General features: G+C 32.7%; 1 protein-coding gene across 4 annotated transcripts; it reads right to left on the reverse strand.

Moving 5' to 3' along the window:
• Nucleotides 1-1,858: 1,858 nt before the first annotated feature.
• On the reverse strand, nt 1,859-25,042 carry LOC141451614 (uncharacterized). 4 transcript variants are annotated; one of them, XM_074123074.1, is made up of 21 exons: nt 24,898-25,042; nt 20,186-20,310; nt 17,952-18,170; nt 17,724-17,872; nt 17,411-17,598; nt 15,492-15,735; nt 15,163-15,327; nt 14,754-15,072; nt 13,574-13,787; nt 12,472-12,652; nt 10,339-10,413; nt 9,475-9,648; nt 9,183-9,363; nt 6,447-6,872; nt 6,083-6,357; nt 5,613-5,837; nt 5,168-5,508; nt 4,032-4,191; nt 3,607-3,939; nt 3,060-3,151; nt 1,859-2,966 (listed from the first exon to the last, which is right to left on the reverse strand). In XM_074123074.1, the coding sequence occupies exons 2-21, from the start codon at nt 20,295-20,297 to the stop codon at nt 2,840-2,842; spliced, it is 4,200 nt and encodes a 1,399-aa protein (XP_073979175.1). In that variant the 5' UTR covers nt 20,298-20,310; nt 24,898-25,042; the 3' UTR covers nt 1,859-2,839. The 4 variants fall into 4 exon arrangements, with proteins under 4 accessions (XP_073979175.1, XP_073979174.1, XP_073979176.1 ...); XM_074123073.1 differs by lacking the exon at nt 24,898-25,042 and adding an exon at nt 23,036-24,363; XM_074123075.1 differs by lacking the exon at nt 24,898-25,042 and adding an exon at nt 22,135-22,922.
• Between the last annotated feature and the right edge of the window lie 26 nt (nt 25,043-25,068).

The raw sequence follows: 25,068 nt of genomic DNA on the forward strand, positions 1-25,068 counted from the left end.
ATTTTTTGAAAGTTGTGCCCCACGAACAAATGATTAAATTATAAATGTAAATCTCTTAACACTTCTTTACTTAGTGGTAGAATCGTTAAGCAAAGAAGTGTTTCTAATGCTCTCCTTTCTTGCATAGAAAAACAAATTTGATGAGATTCACTCACAAGGATTTTCTTATAGTTTCTCTTCTTGTTCATTTTTCTATAAACAATATAGGTGTAAGAGAAAGTAGTACCGTCACAAAGATTTATTTTTCTTTTTATGAAATGTTGAAAATTACTCGAATCATTTTATGTCGTTGTATAATTATGTTTTGGACTTTATACAGACCCATTGATTGAAACGAGAAATTTGACACATTGATAGGCGAAGCATACTCCGTCTGGGAATAAATACTCAGTTTTAAAACTTTTCCTAGAACAGAAGTGTTCAGCCGTTTGATTTTTCTGACTCACTTCATGAAAAGAATAATTTTATTGGACCGCGATTGAGAGGAGAGAAAGCAAACCAAATGACTGTGCAGTTTTCATCGAACCACCTAGGAAGTTGAGTGGTGTGCTGGCGCAGTCTCTTAAGGAAGCCTCCTACTCAACAAGTGCTTTCTCTTCTCCTTTGAGATTATTGCCTAAAGTGGCTAGCTTAGAAACTCCTTCAGAAGTCTTGTAAAGGCTTATTCCCCTAGATAATGAAAGGGGTAATTTAGATGAAATGGAAAAACCGTTACCAGCTTCCCTCGTATTTTTCTAATCAGAACGTTCCTTCGTCTAATGCTTCGCAGCTTTCTTGCTTCGTCACATTCAAGAGTAATAGTGTGGTTTTCAAGTTTATATTTTATATTTATAGAGATAATCAGGTAGGTAAGTAAAATTATTATTATTTGATTACTTATAATTTGTGGACATCAGATTATGGATTTAATTTTTAAAAAAAGAAGACTTTTTAATAGAATTTCCTACTTTAATACTTATGTGAGTTGTGATTAAAAAGTGAATTTAAATCAGATCTACCCTTAATCCTTTGGAAATTTAGTTTTGAATTTTTGCTCGTACTGATGCTCCATTTTCTTTTCAGCATGCAGTAACAGTGGTACATCATGGAGTAACGAGTATAAAATTAAACATAAGAAATTTCTTTGCGGGACGACAGCCTTAATGGTGTAGGTCAGATAAGGCCAACAAGTCTATCGTTGGTTGATCAGTCGAAGGAGACGATCTCAACGCACACCCGTAACGAAGGATACACATCGTTCTCTACTTAATGATTTCCATACTGAAGATTCCCTATCATTATCATTGACTGGATATACACCAAATTATGATTCCTTGTTAGAGACATGCAGGCACAGGCTCCCTCATAGGACAATAAAATAAAATATAAATCTGTATTTTTCCTGTAGTTACTCAATTAATAAATACTATTATTAATAAGATATTAAGTGAATATAATACCTTTTCCCCAATTATTACTTAATACAAGTTTGAATTTATTAAATATGAAAACTTTAAGAAGTAGATCGCAACAAATTTTTCAGAGAAAAAAGTAGATCCTATGTGTACAGAAGTTGGCTACCCCTGGTATGAATGGTAGACATTACATTCCGTTTTTCCAAACAAATATAACTAAATAAAGTAAATAAGTAAAAAAAAAAGAAATATTTTTATTTTATAAAGAAGTTAGCCACAGGCATATATTTAAGAACACCGAAGAATTAAAATTTTTGAAAACAAAAATGAAATGGTTAATGGTTGCTAATAATTTGTGAAGATCGTTTTTCCTTTCTACTTTTTATCTTTCGAGTCCGGTCATGGCCATTACTGCGAGTTTGAAAACCATGAACAAAAAAGAGTAATAAAAAAAGCACACAAAGAAAAAAAAATAATAATCAATTTTATCAATAGAATAAAATATAAAAATTTATTTTACACTAAATTACAAAGTATGAAATGTTCTCTCTCTTTGTAAATGCAATAAAGTCCTAATATAAAACTAAAATGTGAAACACAAAGATAATCACAATATAGTTTACTGTTTTAGTACATTACAAGTGAATATGTTTGTTTTTGCACTTGGCGGTGGGTTTTCTTTTAGATTACTAAGTATTTTGAATTTGCTTTCATCATTGCACCTTTTTCTTTTAATTATTTTGTTGTTTTGAAGATAAGAAAATGACTTGTTTAACAATTATAAATATATTTATTTAATTTTAAAAAATTCTACTGTACAATTGTTATTAAGTTAAAAAATATAAAATTTATAAACAATTTCAATAAATTATTCTATAATTTATTTTCAGCATCGTAATTTATTTACACGAGATAGAAACAATACACAAAAAAATTTGTACTTAAATGACCACCAAAAAAGGGTAAGAAACAAAGTCATTTTTCGCCAATGTGGACACAAAATAATACTAATTCAAACAAGTCATTTTCAATACCTTTTCTCTTTTTATTAAGTATGTATATGTATATTTATATATTAAATTTCAATTTAATTTAAAAAAAAAATTAATAATTTTTTACCAAGGTACAACTTTGGTTAAAAAAAAAATTTAATTAAAAAAAAAGATTGTAATACGTTTTATTTTTATAACAGTGAAAAAACTTTGGTTTTAAAATAAGATCACAATATATACACAAATATTTCTCTTCACCTTATTATTTTTTTAAATTTTATTTTCAATTATTATTATATAAAACACTTCAACATTTAAAATGTACAAAAAGAGATTTTAACCGCCGCTTTCTTTTTTACTTCTCTTCGTCTTCTTCCAGCACTGAGTGCGCAAAACGGCAGATGAGGGAAGGAATGGAGACAAAGAAATACTGTATTCTTTTTTATTTTATTTTTAAGGTGTATGCCCTGAATCATGTCGTGCTTGGCTCATATCAAACAGTACATGGGCTATCGTTCTAGAAGATTCCACATTGCTAAGTCCAACGCTGGCTAGATGTGGCTCATATCGAGTCAAGTACCTAGCAAAAACAAAATAGCAAAACCAAAAAATGAGATGGTTTTAATTAATTTTTAAAGGAAAACTAATATCAATAGTGAAAAAATGTGATTACCTCCTGCCATAAGTAGAATATACAACTAGATTACGAAGAACTAGAGCTGCCGTTAATCGTATACTCTTAGTAATCGGGCCTTCGTTATCTTCCTAAAAATGAAAACATGAATCTAGAAAATCTAGAGCTCTGAAGTGGTTATTACTTGTTTCGGAATCCTAATAAAGAATATAACAAAACAGTGGCTCCATTTTTCACAATTTAAAATTTATTTATATTTCTTTATTTTGAGTTTGAGTGTAAATCTATTTTTTGATTTTAATAGAAGCAGATTGTAAAAGGGGTAGCTATAAACAAAATCTAACGTTAGCTAAATATCTACTGTGGTTATACTTATAATAAAATAAAAAATGCAATTGTAAAAATGTAAAAATAAACAATAAAATATGAAAAAAAGTCATAGTGTTCTGTACATGTATGGCCCTGTCAATTATTGTTCGACTGGCAAAGAAATGGAGATCCCAGACGACAGTGAGACCGCTTAGAGAGTGTATTCTAAAATCTATTTGTAAAGAATGAATGATTTGATATGAAAAATAACTCTTACCTGCAGTTCTTTTGCATTGATGAAATCTACAGCACGCCTACTTATTGCTCTGGCGATATGTGTCGATTGTTGCGAAGAAGAAGAAGAAGAAGAAGAAGAAGTAGAAGTAGAAGAAGTAGAAGAAGTAGAAGATGATGATGACGATGTTGATGATGATGAAGTGGTGGCGGAAGGCGAGGATGTTGGTAGGACGGGAGAACCGGAAGTTTGAACACCAGTAGAAGACATTGAAGGCCTGTGGTGCGAAACATGCGAAGGAGATGCAGTTATTGCCGTCGTTCCCGAATCCTTTTTTACTAATTCAGCAAGTAACATCCGCCTCATTTTAATCACCTGAAATATTTATGTATATAAATATAAATATTATTTAGCAGTTATGAATCTATATTTTTTTGTACACAACTAAAATGGATATTGAAACTCACGTCAGCATTACAATGTCGATCATAAAGATGAGTCATCAGAGAAAATCGTTTCCTCTTAATATTATCACATCTTTCCCATAAACACTGAACTTCTTCGGACCCTCTCGGACAGTGGGCCTCACAAGAATGTATATATAATTCGTTTCCCGACTTGAAGTTCCTATAAAAAAAAAAATTCATAATATAAAAATGAATTTAGACACTTCCTCCGTACATTTCTCTAAATACTGCCGCTTATATGAATTTAAGTTAATATTTAACATTATTAACCAGATGGAAATACATAAATTGTCTTGTCTACAAAACCTCTATAATCATACGTCAGATTATGAGCAGAATTTTTAAAACTTATGGTAATTCTAAGAGAATGGTGGCTTGTTACAGTTGGTTTGAGTAGGTCACTGTGAGATTAAAGCAAATCAAAAAATAGACTATCTAAGATGGTGACAAAAATGGAGTTCAGGTTACCCTTCTACAGATTTAAAGGGAAAATAACAAGAATGGCTTTGCAATGGCAGACAGAATATTTATAGCAACTTAAGCAGTTAAAGGTAAAGGGAGAGAGCAAAGCATGTTAAGTAAATCATTGTAGTATTTTCATTCATGAAAGGAAAGAGCTGTGGTGTTCTTTTTAGTTTTGTGTCATTCGTGCTAACACTTTATTCGTACCATTTAGTTTTGTGTCATTCGTGCTAACACTTTATTCGTACCAATGTTTGTCGCACGAGTGTTTATTCTTTTCTTAAATACTGGGATGTTTCTCCAACATAGTTTTGTGACAGTCTTTGCATTCTATTTCGTAAATTAGATTTGAGTTATGTCTTCTTCAGTCCGGTTCATCAGATTCGAGTAAAATTGTCTTTTAGTGTAGTGAATGTTTTTTGTAACGATATTGTGGTTGATGAATATTTTAAATAAAAGTTTTTCATTTGTTTGTGTCTGGCTGTACATATGATAAAGAAGCGTACTGTTTTGGTCCTGGTAGGTTAGTGTCATGTTAGTCGTTAAGTTGGAGTATTTTTTGTGAGAAGTTCGTGATGTCACAGTAATATGGGATAGATATGATTTTAGGTTTCTTGAAATGAAACTGTTGGCACAGTTTGTTACATGAATTAAGGGATGTGAGAGTCAATTACCTCATACACCCTCTCCATTCACAGAGGTAATAACCGCGTTCAACCTCTGGTGCCTTAGGAGGCGGACACGGAGTCGTAGACGTACTCGTTTCCATAACTTTGGATGTAGGTGTTCGAATAGAGGACGAACTCGTTTCCACAACTTTAGGAGTAGGTGTTCGAGCAGCGGACGTATTGGTTTCCACAACTTTGGGTGTAGGTGTTCGTATGGTAGACGTACTGGTTTCCACAACTTTAGGAGTCGTTGATCTTGTAGATATGGTAGTGCCATGACTAGTAGAACCAGCAGCCACACTTGACGTACTTCCTATAGGATGATTACCAGACTGCACCACTACAGACTAAATAGCAAACAAAAATTCATTAAAAAAAATATATATTTTTCAAAAGATCATTTTAGAACTTCAATAAAAATAAATAAAATAATTGTGTAAAACATCATTACCTTATTAATAACAGTTGGCTGATTGGTCGTGTTGGGCGCTAACTTGACCAATGGAGGAGGTGGCGACTTTGCAGTAATTCTTTGGACTGGAGTTACCTTTGATTGACTAGCAGTTCCAGGACTCCCAGCTACAACCACGGCCGCCCCTTGTGGTTGTGGACGAAGGAAGAATATTGCTTTAGCTCCAGCCTGCTGTTGGGTCACTAACACTGTCTGGCCACCGTGCTGTAATGCCATACAAACTATCATATAATTTCGCAACATGTTTCCACACATTAATAATAAAACATTTGCGAATAATGTCATCGTACCAAAAACAACAAAAAATATATGACTTCACAATAATTAGGCGATTTCTTTATGTAAAAGCATTTTTTTTTTTTTTTTTTAATTAGCGGGCTCACGATTTGAGAGGTGTGCAATAATACAAAGACTAAATTGTTTGTATTTATAATTGTATTTAATATTACCTGGACAAGGGCAGGATGGGGTTGGGCAACCATGTACTGTTGGCCTCCAACGAGAAGAATTTGCTGCCGGTTTGCATGGATATTGTGTGGAGCCACGGCTGGTGGTGCAGGTTGTATGTTAGGTGGGGGATGCTGTTCACTAATCCGTGGCTTTTGAGTTTCTTGAACTTTACTATTCTTTGTTTGACTACTAACTGGTTCGTCTAATGTTTCTCCTTCGAGTATATCGGCAGCCAAATTCGCGTATAAGCTCGCTGCGCTAGGAGAGACAACGCCTGAGAAGAATTTGGAAGCATTAACAAAGTAACAACGGTAGCATATATTCCAATCGTTATAATACAAAAAATAATATTATTTTACTTACTTTTTGCTTTATGTTTGTCATCAGTACTAATATCTCCATTCAAACAAGGTTTTTTATTCTGAGGTTGATCGGAGATTGTTTCTGTTGATGCAGGAGGAGTAGTCCTCTTCAGATGATTTTGAATACTAGGTGGTGACAAAGTAGTCGGTGGTTGCCCAGTTGAGCGAATAGTTCCAACATCTTTACTATGTCCCGACTTTATAATACCTCTTTCAATTAAACGTACTGGCCCGTTGAATGCTGACAAAAGATGATCATCCCGTTTGTCTGTACCTTTTTCAAGAAGTTCTGCCAATTTCATACCTTTCGGCGAATTCGGCAGTTTATTAGCGAAAGTGTTATTTCCAGTTACATTTGTTTGTACACCACCGTCCACCAATCCTGCAGACCCTTCAGAAGAGTCCGTAGAAATATCTCCTTCTGCGCCTGTAATTAATACACAAAGATAATTACTAGTACATAAAAATGGCACTTCATTCATATAAAATATTTTAGTAACCTCGCCATTTTTCCCCTTTTTAATTTGTTGATACCCACACTTTGACAGTTACTATAGAGCCATCTCTCTTTAGACGCATGCTGTGACATGCTGATAAAGAACAGATACACTTAATTGCCGTCGAAGAATATATAAAAAACAACTAAGTGTATCAAATGATTTCAAATAATGCATAATTTTGCATGCCGGTAGCTTACCCCAGCAGTCAAATGAGACTGACTAACAGAAGTCCTGCGTGAGAAACAACCTGCCTAACAGACCACTTTTCCTAACTCCGACGTCAATAGTGAGAGTATTGCATATTTTCTATTTGAGTATTTCCGTTTTGTTTGTCCCAGGCTATATGGATAACGACTTTTTCTCGGAAACTAAGATAGCTAGAAAAAAACTAAAAAATACGTGTTCTCTTATTTTTTTGTTAAAAATCCAAATTTAATTTGTAAATTTTTTCGGAGCTTCTAGAAGCGAGATACAGGCACCAACTTCATATTTTCAAATGGAGAGATGTGGTTTTTATTTAAGAAATAGATTCCACTATTTTTTTAAAGAAAAATTTCATTAACATTACAGATCATGCTCGAAATGGCATCCACCATTAGAGATGCATGGACATGCTCTTTCCTGCCAATTGCCCCTTACTGCCAAAGAAATAGATTCGGCTTTAACCGAGTTACAGACATCTATTATTCTCTGCTTTAGTTCATCTACAGATGCAATCCCGGCTTGATTCTGATACACCTAGATTTAGAAATGCTTTTAGATAAGCAGAAATAAGAAACGAAAGAAAAAAGTTATGAATAATCTCCTTGTTTTTCGGGTATCTCCAAAGGAAATAGTCCGTAGGTGCCCAATCCGGTGAACGTGACGGTCACTGAATCCCCCACCCCCCCGAGTCAATATAACACGCCCATCAAATTGCCTATCCAGAAATCTCCTTAAATACCTGATGGTGTTATTTCGATACGGAAGGCGATTCTGCTACACTGAAAAATACTATTTAAATTTTTTTTACTAATTTTTCCCCCATAGGTATTCGATAAATTATCGAATAATGCAATAAAAATTGATATTGTAAAAATGTCCAAAATAAACATGTTTTGAACATTATATTTCCGGTTTCATACTTCTAATGTAACACAGAATCATAACAGTTAATGAAATATTTTCCTTAAGTAAAAGAAAGTAAAATATAGATCATTGAATGAAAATGAAAGAGCACCATTTTACGTACTGGATAACTGTGCTTTTATTGGTGAGGGAGTGGCTTACGGTGTCTCTACGTCATCAACTTAAGACCGCCTACTTCACTCATCCCGTTCGCCAATGAGATTAGCCAATCGTTTTTGGTAATTATTTCTTGGAAAAATACTATTTAAATTTTTTTTACTAATTTTTCCCCCATAGGTATTTGATAAATTATCGAATAATGCAATAAAAATTGATATCGTAAAAATGTCCAAAATAAACATGTTTTGTACATTATATTTCCGATTTCATACTTCTAATGTAACGCAGAATCAAAACAGTTAATGAAATATTTTCCTTAAGTAAAAGAAAGTAAAATATAGATCATTGAATGAAAGTGAAAGAGCACCATTTTATGTACTGGATAACCGTGCTGTTATTGGTGAGGGAGTGGCTTACGGTGCCACTACGTCATCAGCTTAAGACCGCCTCTTCACACATCCTGTTCGCCAATAAGATTAGCCAATCGTTTTTGGTAATTATTTTTAGGAAAACTACTATTTAAATTTTTTTTACTAATTTTTCCCCCAATAGGTATTTGATAAATTATCGTGTCAGAGGAATCTATTTCTTAAATAAAAACCACACCTCCCTGTTTGAATAAATGAAGTTGGTGCCTGTATCTGGAAGCCCTGAAAAAATTTTACAAATTAAATTGGGATTTCTAACAAAAAAACTAAGGGAACACGTATTTTTTAGTTTTTTTTCTAGCTATCTTAGTTTTCGAGAAAAAGTCGTTATCATTATAGCTTGGGACACCCTGTATATACAAAAATCACAAAACAAAAACTTACAGTTTAAAAAGTAAAGAAAAGGGTTGATTCAACGACAAAAGGTATACATATCAGCAATACCCAACATTTCATTCATACTTTATACTGCATTATTTTCCGGACAACCCAATATTAAAATCATAAAAAAGTACTATTAAATAGGAGTAAGTAAGTGGTGAGAAGGTTTCGCACTTTCTTTGAATAAGTTGTAGTATTTACCTTTGCTGATACAAGAACTAACTGAACTACTGTTCGATGCTCCTTCATCAGTTTGTGCTCCTCCATCAGTCGTGCTGTGTTGATGATTTAAGTGGGTATGAGTTGTACTCTGAAGTAAATTCATTTTCTGATTGATTGGCGCAAGTGGTGGAGGCTTGTTAGATGTATCATCATGTTTTTCCTTTATTAAAAAAATAATATAAAATAAAATAACTACATTTAACTCTAACTCCAAAAAAAAAAAAAAAGACAATAAAACTTATAAGATACAAAATTATTAGAATTAACTTACAGAAATATCTGTTCTCAAGCCATTAAGTCTACAATTGTTATTGGCAAACTTTGCTTCCATTATCACTGAGTGTGGTTTGTTTTCTGCAGATGTGGTAATAGTTTTTGTTGGAGTTGCAGGAAGAATTGGCGGTGCATTCTGCATCATTCGTGCTTGTGCTTGCCTTTGAGTCACCTGATATAATATTAATAGCAACAGAAAAGAAATTAATAAAAAATAAAAAAAAACTAAGAAATTCACTTTACTTCTTTCTGAAAAATCACTGTTTTTAACAATTTATTACTTAACTATTTTCTAAAAGAAAAATCAAGATAATTAAAAAATAAAACTTTCGAAAAAGTTAAACTACTCAGAACAACAAAATTGATTAATAAGTGGAGATCCTAAAACACACTGCTATTCCATAAAAAAAGGTTAATAAGAGATTAAGTTTGAAATCTGAATGTTAGTTGCAACGATATCTAAAAAAAAAAGATGAACAATTTCAGAGTAATTATTTTTAAACAAACAAAAAACTCAAATGAAGGTTGATCAGGATTTTTATTTTTAACTAAGGATAAGGATACGCAAACAATTTTTGCGGATTATTGAAAACGATTGAAGACGAAATTAGACATATGCTGTTGGTTAGTAACTTTTTTTAAAATAACTCGGAGTGATAATTAAAATTTTTCAATTGACAAAAAACATTTTTTTTTTTGTTTTCAATGAAAACCATGCTAGGTTAAAAATAAATACATGCTTCCATTAATGTTTTGTTTACTATTTCACTCATCAATTAATTTTAGATAGCCAAATCAGAAAACTAAATAAACAAGGCTATCTAATGAATTCAACACAAGATACCTCAAATTTGAGGCTCACCTTATTGGCGAGAAGAAATTTGATAGAACATGTAGTACCACCGTCTGAAGGGGTAACACTGCCCCCATTTTCAACCTAAACATAACGCTTCCATATTTATTTTTTCAATTTTTTTTCACAAGGATAATTCAAAAAACCGCTAAAATAATCTTAAAATAAAATCTTAAAATGAAAAACACTTTAATATTATTGTATTGTATATACACATATGAAGGTGTGTCGGGCATAAAAAGGAAACTTTTAGAACTATGTTCCTTGATCGCAAATGCTACTTTTATTTATCAGTTGCACTACTCTGATTAGATCTCAAAATTGTGACAGACAGATAGATAGATATCTTTCGTCTTGTAAATGTTCTGATATTTATGAACTCAAAACTAATTTTTAGTTAAACATATATACAGTTTAAACTAGTAAACATATATTCTCCTTATTGACATAAGTTAGTAAACCCGTACACTAACTGAGTAGACATTTTATAGGAAAGCGTATTCCATCTCCAAGAACTGCCCCACAAAAATATCTAGAAAAACCATTGAAATAAAAATAAAAGAACTGTGAACATGAATTTGATTTCCAAGTTTATAAAAAAAAATAATCTCAATACAGAGAAAACTAATCCAATTAGTGAGGTCGATAGTGGAATTTTATTAAAACTCTGAACTTTAGAAACACAGTTAATATTCCTTTAAGTTACTAAGTGACCTAACTTCGAAATGGTATTTTAGAAGGAATACTTCCACTTCTTCTCACAGAAAAGTCAAAGAACTTTTTTTAGTACAATTTTTCAAATGAAAATTATAGACAAATTATATACATACCATAGTTAGAAGAGCTTACATTACAATGAGTACAGTTTAAAGAAAATCTTTGATTTCATTCGTCGTAACATGCGTGGTTATTACATCCCTGATTGGTTTCGGACTTTTATGCACCATCAAAGAGTGATTAATCAGTTTGGTTTAGATATTCCCATTTCACTTATGTTTACACCTCACACTACACATGCTGACTGAGTAAGGGAGGTTACATGATGTGTACTTGGGTTAATGAATCGTAAAAAAATTTAATAAAAATAATGAAACCTTATTACTTGTTTATGAGTTCTGTACTTTTAGTGTATGTGTAATGTTTTTGTATCGTTAAATTGCAATTTTATTTTGTACGGGGGGGGCGCGGGAATTGAAGTCAAAAATACTATATCACTCTTATTCGTATCTGTACAGGGAAACAATGAGCCTAATAAGACAAAATAACTAAAATAAAACTTAAAAACAGTAACCCACATACTTTTTTTTTTTGGTGAGATTTGTTCAATTATGTGTTTGTTATAAGTGTAGTGCGAGATACATAAGTGAAGTCGAAATCTCTACCCCAAACTAGCTGAATCTACCTTTGATGCTAGATGAATGGCCTATGCAGGTTAGGGATACAATAAAATGGTTACTACGACCAATGAAATCAATTATATTATCCAGCGGTATGGTCCTAACCATATTATTAAAGAAAATAGTCGTTTTAAATAGATAAAACCTTTTTTGGACTTAAGGGAAGTCGAAACTCTTCGAGTGAAATGATATAAAGAAAATTTGATACAATCACAGTATTTCCTCATACCTACTAGTGAGAGTAAGAAAAGTTATATGTTAAGATAAATGATGTGAAATTAACATGCATTCACTTTCCCTACTTAAAATTTTCCTCGGAAAAGCGCTAGTGGATTTAAACAAAAAATATAATTCAATAGGAGTTTCTGTCGAACAAGGACACTTTGTCAATGTTAGTTTGATTCAGACCATGTGACAATCAGGTGGTAAGGAGGAATAAAGGAGAGGAAATGTGAGCTTGATATTGAATAGAAAGAAAGTTTTCAATTTTAGATAAGTAATAATTCACAAAAAGATATTTTTTGTGGGAATAATTTTGATTGAATGCCCTCCTAAAGTATTGCAGTTTATAACCTGGATGTCCCCTAAATATAGAGGCCTTTAATACAAAAAATAGGGGATATAGTAAGTTTAAATATAGCCTTTAAACAAATAGGGGAAATAGTAATTTTAGAAATGTACAAAGTTTGAGAGCTGTAAGATAACTAGTTATTTAACATCCTATCTTAAGTCACTCATTTCTTACCTTGACTGGCTCATGGTGAGTGGCAGTTGCTGCACTAAGAGGTGAACACAGTTGGGCCTTCAAAATGGGCGACGGAACTGAACTTCCTATTTTATTTTTCATACAGATTCCTTCATAACAATGCAGATTTCCAGTTTCCGTAGTTATCATCTTAGGACCGACAGCAAGTCCAAAGACAGATCTGTAACACAAAATTCTTTGTTAGGGGTTTCTAATTCAAGTTTTTAGTAATTATTTACTGTAATTCAAACATATCCGAATACGTTTTATGTTTACAAACACATTATTATATTTATCTTTAGACTTTGTGGAAGGTCTCTGTACGTACTGAGGACCTTTCTAACAGCCAGTTTTACTGTCAGATTCGTAGTCAAGACATTAGTTGATATATCAATTAATTGTACCTTATTCTTGCAACTTCATGTCTCCATGAAATAACAGCTGCTGAAATTAAGTAAGCTGCAAGTGGAAATTCGAAGTGAGCATCAAGCCGTTGGTATAACCTGAATTGTTATCAACACTTTAATAGTAGAGGAAGATTGGATCTTCGCAAACAAACAAACTATTGATAAGGCTTGCCAAAGTGGGGGCTGAAAAGTAAAATCGCAACACGTATCGAGTACATCCAACTGGACACCGATAGCGTACTATGGATAAGATAAAAGTAATAGGGACAAAAAGAATGTTTTGATAAAAATAGTAAAACATTTTTTGGAGATTACAAAGTGCGTTTTTTACCCTAAAACAAAAGAATACAGGCAAGAAGAGGATATACTGTCCAAAGATTGAATCGGAGAAAAACTGCATTTCCGATTATTTCAAGCAAGCAATACAGGATAAAAGTATGGATTGTCTGGAATTATGCATAATGCTTAGTTTATCAATCCCGCAAACAAGTTTTGCAATTGACCAAGTGTTGCACTTCGCCCATCTGACTCAGATAAAATGAAGAACTTGATGACGCTGAACTACTTTTACAACCATCCTGTATGTTCCATCCCAAACATAGGTACTACCGACAGCTGCTACGAGAACGTTTCCGTAGCTAATTTACTAGTTGAACGTTAAACCCCAGAAGTTACTGTATTTGTGTACATCATACCTGACACATCTAGGAAAATGAGCAGGTGCTATTACTCCTTGCCTGCCTACTCCTGCACACCAATTAATGTACAATTTGTACAATTCGGCTTCTTCTATTCTAGCACCTTTTTGTGCTTCCAAGGTACTACGCAACCAACCCAAAGCGAACTGCTCGTTCTCTTTGGCTAATAAGCGTGTGTTACTTGGTGGTGGCGTACTGGGCACAGTTGGAACTGAAATAAGAGCATACAGTTATAAAAAATAAATAAACAAATAAATAAAACATTTTCAAAACCATATATTTTGCCAAAAAATGGAGTGAAACCCTCCCACAACTTCCTTATAATGTAAGTAACAATATTCCACGTATGTTTAGAAAATCTGAAATTTCTGCAGCATTTATGATTCACATTAACAATATACAGGAAATACTATCATTAAATTCCCAGTAATTGAAATCACATCTATCCTCTTCCCCCAAAATCCTTCTAAAAATTAAAGAACTAGATTAAAAACAGTATTTAGATGATGTATGCAACGAATATCAAGTTTAAAGAATATCACTAGACCCATTTTTAAAAAATACTCAAAAACGTAAAAAATTACAAGTAGAATTTTCATGACATTGCTACTGACAAGTCTTATGAGCGTACTCAATTGAAGCATTATTTTTGAATTCGCTGCGATTTTTTGTTTTTCAACAAGAGAGTACAAATACTAACAAAAGCACACATACTGACCACATTCTACATATAAGGTTTTTGGTCCTTCAGTTGGTCCTTAAAGTGGATATTTTTATTGAAAACGCAATTTGGGCAGCAATACTTTTTCCTCTTTTTAGGAGTAAGAGTGAGTAAAGAAGAAAACTAAATCTCACAGATCTTGCGACTTTGATACGAAATTCGTAACACATCAAATTTTTATATTCTTATTTCATTTCTTTTAGCACTTTTCATAATCATCTCCAAAGGCTGCTAAAAGGTTTTCAAACACTCATAAAAAGTGATTTATAAAAAATTCAACTAGATGTTTTGTAAATATATAACAGATCTGAATGTTCACACATCTGAATTAAATTTAAGAATTCATGAGAATATATACTTATTTGAAATTTGTTATCTCGAATGATGCAGGCATTTATGTGTATACATAAACAGAACAGCTTCCAAAAAAAAAAAAAAAATAGAAGTAAAATATACCTTTTTGTACTTGTGATTGTTGTAGGCCTCCAACTTGGCAAGCTTGATTAGCTGTAGAAGTTATTGCAGGTGTATTTGTCGCATGATGTGCACCCATGGTAGTCTGCGACACCGGCGGTAATAGTTGTGTAGGATTTACTCTAGTTGCTGGCGGAGTAGAACTAGGTGTAGGTCGTCCTGCAATGTGGGCTGATTGCGTTCTAGCTAATGGACTTGTAACCATGGGTGTTATATCTCGTCTAGTGATTGAATTGACTGTATTATCAATAGTTTCTACCACTCTCATTTGAATACATGCCTTTGGTCCATAACTCTGGGCCTGTCAAACAAAGGAAATCCCTCATTAGTACACACGTTGTAAAATAATTACAGTTTCAGTTAATCACTGAATACAATTAAAGTTTCTTACCTCAACAGTAATAAGGGATACTAATATATCTACGGCTCCTCTTACTTTGACAATACAGTTACAAGCTTTATCGCCCAAAGAAGTGATAGAATAGAGACATTCTAGAGTGTCTATTAGAAGCATAATATCATGAAGTGACAACAAAGAACAAACTCGTTCAAAAACCTGCGAATAAACAAATATAATGATCAGGATGGGTTTACTTTAACCAACTCATTTGAAAATTGAAAAAAAAAAATTATACATATCTTAAAAAAGAAGAAGTTATACCACGCTAAAACAAAGTTTCGTAATTCAATTATTAATAAAGTCTAATTAAAATAATTTACCTCCGGCGTGAGGGCTGTAAGTAATAATTGTTCATTTGTATCTGAACGAGCCATAGCGCTTATAATATTAAGAGATCCTAAAATTTCAGCTCTATCATCAGACAATAAACCTTTAGTTGTAACCATTAGTACATCATCCACCAAAGGTGAATCTCCGCTGAGATGTTCAGCTACATTGCCAAGCATTTCCCAACCAGCACGCGGAAGATCGTTCCAAGACGATGAAACGCACAATAATGCAAATCTGTAAATAAATCAGAACATGACCAAAGTCTCAGTTAAAGTTTTGTTTTTTCATGAATACTTATTTAGATTAACAACCAAGAAAAGCAGGCAAGTACGATTATACAGCCCTGAAATGCAATACTACCTTGACTTTGGTTAATAAACACTTCCTAAGCTAAAAATATGATTGAGAAGTTATCCAAAAACCGCGGCACGGTACCCCGCAGTAGGAAGAAGAAACAGTTTGAGTCTAATAATACAGAAATGTATTATTTATTAGATTGCCAATCTAATTAAAATTGACAATAAAACTGACCTTCAACACTGTTTCTAACAAAATTCACTGAAAGAGTACTTAATATTAAATCAAATTTGTTTGTTTGTTTTTTTTTCAGTAAATTTTGAAAATATTTTATTCGATGCACAATTTATCTCTTCAGTGTTCTACCAACTAGTGAACCAGGAACAAGATTTGAAATACGTTATAAATAAAACAAATCGAAAAAGAAGGTGATATTCAGAAACAGAGTGGTATTTTCAAAATATGTGTCTCAATACTTAAAATAAACATACAATATATTACAAACTGAATACCAAAAACAACCATTGCACGTTGCAATTTTAATTACCATCCCCGTAATATTGTTATTAAGAACCTTTGTTATTTATGTTGAAGTTTTTTTTTTCTCCTTCTCTCTTTCTTTTTTATTTGCTTAAGCAAAAAAGATTTTCTTTTTATTAGTTATAGATAACAATATTATTGCTACCAACAAACTAACATAGGATAAATTAATACAAACCAACAAACTAAACTAATATACCTACCAACAAACTAATATAATAATTTAAATTATTAATTATTGAAAATGTATAGATGCCTATCTAACATCCTGATCTATTTTAAGAAGTTAAATGTTTTTGGGGGACATATACGCCACATAAAAATATTGTAACTTCAGTAAACAGCAAAATTTGGTCTGGGTACCTGGTCATTCAGGACATAAGGGTAACGAAGCGGCAGATTTATTGGCCCGGGAAGGCTCTGCGAGATACTTCGTTGGCCCGGAGCCCTGTTTTGGGGTTCCGAAGTGTATTAAGACTGCGACCATTAACTTATGGGTGCAGAGTAGGTCTCAGGAGTGGTGGTCTGCCACCACTGGACAGAGACAGGCGAAGGAGTTTATTAAAGGCTATTCGCCGAAGCTGACTGCAGAATTAATCCGCCAAGGCCGTGGGGCTATCAGGATGATTGTAGGTCTATTAACTGGCCACTGCAGACTCAGAAAACACATGCATCGCATGGGCCTGGCAGATGATAGCCTTTGTAAGTTCTGTCAGGAAGAGGAGGAAACAGCACTGCACGTGTTGTGCCAGTGTGAGGGGCTTGTTTGGCTAAGGATGTTACTTCTCGGGGAGGAAAAACCAAGGCCTGTGAGCTTTACCCAAGAGTCGCTCTCCAGCATTAAGAGTCTAATTAAAAGGACAGGTCTGGAGGGTGAGCTTTAAAGTTAGGGGAGCCACAATAGACCCAAAGGGGTCGCAGTGGCGTAGGCCCTGAGGCCACCCAAATTTAATCTAATCTAAACAGCAAAATTCCTAAGATTGGCCACGGAGGAACATATGTTATAATAAATATCACCTACAAAAGACGCTAGTAGGAGAAGGAAATTCATCCAATCAAAAGAGCTGCTTACCTGATGAAAGTCACATCTCGTGCCATTAATGAAGAATTATCTTCAAAAAATGATAAATTTCGCAATATATTAGCTATCTGTATAATCCTCTGCCCCACAAAATCCTGAGTGCCGAATGAACGCCCCAGGCAAAACAATCCTGGATCAATGGAATCGAAATACCAATCACTGTTACTGTTGTTATTTACCTGTAAAGTGAAATAAACAAAATGAATGCAAATGGTACTACTTGTAATGAAATATACAGTTAGCTATTAAAAATTATTGTACGAAAACTTATGTTTAATACATCTTAGAATGTTGATGATCTGACCTCTAAAGTGTCACCAGGTAGTTCGTTGAAGTAGTTGTCATCTGCAAGCCTATGAAGTTCTTTATCGCGAACAACATCCTTCCAAAAATGGGTAATAGAGTGTCCCCTATCACGACCATATAATTCACCAAACAAGTCTTTTAAACCTCCTGATGAAGATATTAATAAACAAAATTAAACAAATACCAACAATTTTTGGCATCTTAAACCAATTAGTTTTTTACTAACGTTCATGAAAGACAGCAGCATGTGCCAGTAAATAGTGCAGTATCCTTGGATGTTTATCAAGTTTCAGCACATGTTTAATGTCCCCCGACAACAGCGTACATACATTGATGGCGAAATCTTGTTCATTGGGTAGTGGAGAAATAAGTGACAAAGCAAGTCTGTCATACTCGCTTGGTCTGTAGAGATCCACTGACAGGCCGTTGCACTCTCGCAGAGATTCTAGAAATTATATTTGAAATAAATAATAAGTTCTAACCAAAATTTAATTAAATTCTCGTTTATATTCTATAACCTGGTTTCTTGATCAAAATGAATTCATTTCAATCAACCCGATCTGATGTAAACATGTAGCAAAACACAATAACTCGCTATGAGCTAAAAATTGGTTCTCCGAACAATGTAATCTTTGCCTGTTAATTAAAAAGCCTGACTTTTTTTTGTGGCGATTCTCTTGAAAATAGGTACAACTATTTTCATTGAATATCTCGTATTAACTCCATTCATGCAGTTCTTGGGCATATTTAAAACATTTCCCATGAATTTGGATTACTTGAAGTAGAGGAATTCCACTTTAAAGACTCTTCTTCCTATTTACTACAAATTACTGCTTCAAAACCGGTTTAATATCATGTATATTAAAAGCAAGCCTGGAATTCCAAGCTTGAGAAAACTTTATTCAGAAGTACCAGTCTCTAAATTAGATTTTCCATTTTTTAAATAGATTCCAAGAATTATCTCTTAAAGTTTTCATATAAATGTAAAAAATATTTTATTTGAGTCATACTTCTAAAAAATTTAAATTTAAAGTGGTTCTGTAAGTTAATTGAGGCATTAAATTCTAAATGTTTAAGTTCAATGGAGTTTCCGGTATATCGGCTTTAGTGAAATTTGTCGATGAGTTGGCAACTGAAAGAACCATGCTGAACATCAGATTCGTTTGTTCCACCGTCCGCGAAATTCAAGAAGGAGATTTATCCCGCTGGAGTTTGTGCAGGCTGTACTACAGAATAAGCCGACAATATCATCAATCAAAAAAAATAAATTCGTTAATGTATAGAAGATAGCTATGATCATGTAAAATGAATTTAGACCAAACAAAAGGAACTATTTAATGTTGCAATTTGAGTTTATGTTAAAATCAACGAACGCCTAGTTCTATTTCATCAAATGAAGACTTGTGAGGAGAGTTTATATCAATTTTATTAAGTATATTATAGCAGAGTCTAATCTTTAATCATCCTTATTTGGATTAACTTTCTGTTGCAAAGCTTCCCTGTAAACATGTAATAATGTTAATGTCACGATATGCATTTAGATTAACTCTGCAAAAGTGACAAGTCGGGGGAGGTTTTCGTGACAGTTATGACGAATTCTAACTAAGAACGACTGATTTCCATTCTTCTAATAGAACGTTCTGTGGCACTCATGTTTTAAACGGTACGCTTTATACTGGAGCTTATTTTTTTTGAAATGCTATCCCCAAATTCTTTTACATTTTTTCTTTTAAGTAAAGGATATATTCATGAATCATAGTGGAATCATGACTTTCTATATTGTAGACCTTCGCTGAATGCGCGCTTAAAAGCCTAATCAGTCAACTCATCATATAAAATACCAAAAAGATAGATAATAGTTATCTATAAGAAAACTACAGCTGTCTTTGCTTTATTATGATTTAATAGCCAGACATTTATGTTTGCTGAATCAGTGTAAATAAAATTTTTGCTCTTACAGTTAGTTAAAAACAACTATCCACAACTATTATACATTTATAGTAATTTCCCAAAATAGGTACACAGACCGTATCGCGGGAGAACTTGCGCTCATGACCCTCACGTTACCTACGACTGTAGCCTCCATTCCAATCAAATCTTTTGCCTCCATTTATTTGAAGAAGGACATTAAAACGTCGAAAACTAAAACTGAAGTAAATTTACTAAGAATGTAAAATAAATATTTGAAAATTACTTTTATTTTAAATGAGAATTTATGTTATATTTGTTTTACGGTTTGGAAAAGCATAAAAGTAATTTTTCACAAAACATTAAAAGTGGAAACTCCAATTTCATGAAAAGAAGTGGCTCCCAATTGAACTTTTAATCTTTACTCATTAGTTTTGACCCACCTTATTGAATCTTCACTGATTCAACTTCCTCATTTAAAGAAGAAAACAGGAAAATATAAAAAACAAAAAAATCGCATTAAATTAATAATAGAAAAAATAATAAATTTACCATTTACAATATGTTGAGCATGGTTGTAAACAGCAGTACAATTATTAGGTTTATTTCTTCTGAATTTGCTATCCTCTGCCCCGTTTCTAGTGAAATCTTTTAAGCTGTGCATTTTCTGGCTTCACCTGTTTCAAAACAAAAGAATACAAAAATAATAATAATAGTTATAATAACGGTACACATACATACAAAATTATATGTAAACAGAAGTAGTTTATTTCGGTTGTTCGACAAAAATAAAAGTATAGCCATCTTAAAATGATCAATGATTGATGCATTATTAATTAAATATTTCTTCAACTAAGAAGCATGGCAATCAATAAATTATTATTATTATTTAAACAGTTCAGAAGCAATAATAAATGTGACGGAACCTCGTACGGGGAAGTGAATAGCCATTTCTTTTAGCAGCCACCATCCCAACCCAACACACAATATGGTAGAGAGAAGGTCTCAGAATACACCTGATTTGGTAGTAAAGCTAGTACCCTTCGTAAGACGTTTTTTGTATCGTTAATTCTTAATTAAACATAATAAATGCCCAAAATAATTTAACACTGGCTGAAAAAAGAATTCTTTAAGATCTGACATGGTCCCTTACTATGAGTATTCTGCCTCATTTGTACTGAAGGGAAGATCGATCAAAATTTATTGGGTTATATAGATTTACTATCCGAATAGAAATCTTAATAAACCGGAATTTGGTCTAATGAGACCACCAGGATTAACGACTTTGCCATTTCCATCGACAAGGATGTTTTGCAGGCAAGAGGAGAAAAAAAAATATCAAGTTCTCTCCTTCGAACTAAAAGAAATATACAGTCTAAAGATGAGACAAGTATATATGGTGATATTAACAGTACTTGAGCTTGCTTCATCATCTAAGCTGACACTTTTCATAATAAGGGTTTATTTAACATCCCATATACCTCAAGTTTAGTAAATCTGTCCCTAATTCGACTAGGATAATTCGGCGGAGCATTTTTTTGGTCAGCAGCATTTCTACCCTAACGATGAAGAGAAGTTGCAGATGAAAATAATGCTTATAATATCAAACATTGTGGTGTAGTTTTGTTTTTTATATGTCTATTTTCAGAATTTGTCTTTAATGTTTACTCACTTTCCTTGGGTAAATAAACACCCTGATAGTTGTCATGCATGAACTTTTGTATTTTTATACAATAATAAATAATTTTAAAACAACTAGACATCTCCAATGTACTAGAGCAAGCACGCTATGAAGGTTATATGTATGTACCTTTAAAAAAATAAAATCTAAACATTTACAGTTACTACATTTACTAACATTACAAACACATATGTATATAATGAAAAAACTAATTAAAATGAAATGAATTCTTACTGATACAAACATGACCAAATTCTTTAGCTTTTAAACAAAACAAAAAAAAAACTAACTAACAAACAAAAAAACATAAACTTATAAAATAAGTTTATGCGAAAATTCAATTTTTCTTTTATTTTAATTCCTACTAAAAAGTAATTAATGAAAAATTAGTTACGATTTTTTTTGTCAGCCAAGTTTGAGGTTAAAAGGACACAGTAGTAATTAAAATTAAATAAAGAATCGTAAAAAAGAAAAATTTGTTAAATGATAAATACAAACTTTCTAGTTTCAATCATTCTGCTTTTCTAAATTTGTATGAAAGCATTATTTTCTTTAATAAAAAGTTAAATAGAACTTATAACAAAGATTTAAACTGAAAGGCACATAAATTCCTAATTTATAAATTAATTTTATCTGTTTAAAGAATGTAGGGAGAACTGTAACAAACAAAATGCTTTTTTAAAGTAAGGCAGAAAGTAAGTCAAAATTGGAGTTTTCGTAGTAATAAAGATTTGCTACAGGGTTTATTCAAAAAAAATAAACTAATCCACAGTAGAGTACTATTTACTTTTATAGTTCAATGGGTAGCGGAAACAAATACCTCGGACAGTGGGAAGATTGCAGACCGGGTGCATTATCAATGCTACTGTACTATACGAGCCCGTGGTAGTAAACAGAGGCATTATACTCTACAGATAAAGTGTGACTTCTTCCCAGTTTCAAGATAACAGTGAGAGGGGTGTGTTTTGCGAACCTGCTTATGATTCGCTACAGTGTCTGCAATGTATACATTAATCTATTTACTTCCCCAAGTCAAAACACAGTATAATTCATGAATAATAGTAGAAACTGTATTTGTTTAAAATTAAGATAGCAAATTATGTCTTTTTTTAAATCAAGTTTGTAGAATTTGAGCTCAAAACCTGCGAGAAACCCTTGAAAAGGAAGAAATAACCGAAAGGAAAGTAAAAAAATTATGTCTACTAACCAAGTGAGCAGTACAGTATTTTCTATTTGAACCTAAGTAGTTTAAGTTTCAATACTTTCATTTAAAAATGTTACGGTTAAATAGTTATTTATCTAGAGTAAATAGAAAAGAAACTGAGTAGAGTGCAGGTATAAAAGTTAACTTTTTTTGTGAACGCCATTCAACGAAAAATACAAACTAAAATAACAAGAAATAATTTGTATTTAATATTTCTTCAAAATGAAGCTTTTGGGAATATAATCATAATGAATAGCGATGGCTGAGCATATGAGAAGCCATCAAAGTTTGCATTAAGGGTGAAGTATGAATTGTAAAGGAAAACTGTTGATATATATTTTTTTTTTAATTTCTAAAATAACTTTGTGAAAATGTAAATAACTCGTAAATACAAAAAAAGAAAATAGTAAAAATAATTTTTTTCTTTTCTTTCTAATGACACATTTAGTACTAATTGTTTATTTCCATTCATGAAATTAACTTTTGCGAATCACCTTGAAAGGAAAAGACATTTTACCTGGATTTATGCTTATGCACTATTAGCGCGAAGAGTGTGGGCACTGCTGCGGGCCTCTCTATTGTCCTAGGATGTTTAGACGCTCACTATCAAAATGAATACATGGCCCACAATAAATAAAAAAACACTTTATCTCCCACTAAAAACATTGTAAAGAAGTTAAGGTTAGGTTAACACAACATTGGGTTTGCCCACTTAGAAATCCGCCACCATATTGTAACGTCATTGGAAGACCTGCATTCAAGTCCGATTGATATCCCTCAAACCACACTTTACACACACCACACAAAGATGCCAAATTAACTGCGAACTAACACTAAGAAAGGTGGAGCTTTATTTTGTGATAATAAATATAAGAAAAAAAGTTTCGTAAATATATTTTCCGAGCCCTGTAATATGATATAATTATTTGAAACTAACATTTCCATCTATTGGACTAGAACCGACAAAGGTAATAAACTATTATTAGTTCAGTTCAAGTTGACTTCGCAAGATAGGCCTTCTTGTAAAGAGTTATACCTCCTCCCATCGATTAGAGAAAGATGGTAATACTGATTCAATGATTCAATGCATGCGCTGTGCTGCAAAATTCTTTTAGTTCATTTTGGGTCTCTTAAATGGCAATAACAAGTTGGCCCCGAGAATTCGGAGGGTTATAAATGTGAAAAGAAAAAAAAATATGTATATGATAATAACATATCTCAAGAATGTATATCATATTCAACTTCTAATTTTTATTAAATTTTAATTGAATTTCCAGAAGTTCCCCGAAAATTGTTTTTAAAAAGAATTCCAAGTAAAAGCGACACTTAACGCAGTACTGGATATTAAAAATAGTTCAAGAAATTCCCACTTCTGCTTAGCGACTTTCTGAATCTTAACACACTGAATTATCAATTATTAGTTGGAAAAAAGTATATTTCATTGAAATGGGACACCTTAGAAACAATTCCAAAGTATCCCCTCTTCTAAAAATGATTTCCAAAATTTGGTAAATTATGTTTCAACTTTATTTAATTCATTATTTTTTGGGATGAAAAAGTTTGTTTCCCTCCCCATAAAGCTCAAGGATTTTTCTTGAGAAGCACCACATTTTCATGAGACGAGTGTTGAGCTTCAGATTCTCTCAGCAATATTCGCTTAAGAGTATCGCCTCACACAGATACACATTAAACCAAGTACTGACAAAACAGGCACACTGACACACTGGCGCAGATACCTTCCCCTACTCTCATCGCATTTCTGACGGTCAGCACTCACGGTCCTTCCTAATTTGTATAAATGAATGGCCACCCACTCACCAGTCAGCACACTTATCGAAACTCGTAGCACCTACATAAGAAGGCAGACATCGTGTTATCTTTTTTTATTGGACTATTAGGTAGTAGTCACTCTCCGAGTCCCGCCTTTGTTTCTCCTACATTTTATTTTTATGCATAAAATTACTGCTGGAAGGCATCCGCTAGTTTGGAACGACAGAATTGCGAGGAGGTCAAAAATTCCTAGATAAGCAATTTAATATGAACACTTAATGAACTTATACGCCAATTTTAGTTTTACTTGAACTTTTATTGTATAGTAGTTATAAATGAGGACAGTGGCTCAAAATTTCTGCGTGATTGGAATTGCTTGATTGCACTAAGCCTCTTAATTTGACTTCAAGTTTTGAACCGTACTCGTCACTTTATTACCTAAGAGGCAATCGGGCATTGTCCAGAGAGGAATTTGGGCTCTTACGTTCAAAACCAAATCTGAGTTTTTTAATGCATAACTAGGGCAATTTAAACATTAATTATACCTTAATCACATATTTTACAGACATTTTAAGAAAGGTGTATTACAAAATAAAAATACCTAATTACCTAAATTATCACTAAAACTTTCGCGAACCATTCACATTATTTTAATTATCTTTCTACATCTTTCGATTTTAAACATTCATTCAGTTAAAACTTTATTCGCGAATTCGTCTTTTCGACCTTGCTGTATTCATAGTCTTTCTCGATTCGTCGTATCACGATCTTGGAGGTTAT

Source organism: Rhodnius prolixus, unplaced genomic scaffold (assembly GCF_049639745.1).
Source record: "Rhodnius prolixus isolate KJV_2025 unplaced genomic scaffold, Rpr scaffold_14, whole genome shotgun sequence".
NCBI classification, from domain to species: Eukaryota; Metazoa; Arthropoda; class Insecta; order Hemiptera; family Reduviidae; genus Rhodnius; species Rhodnius prolixus.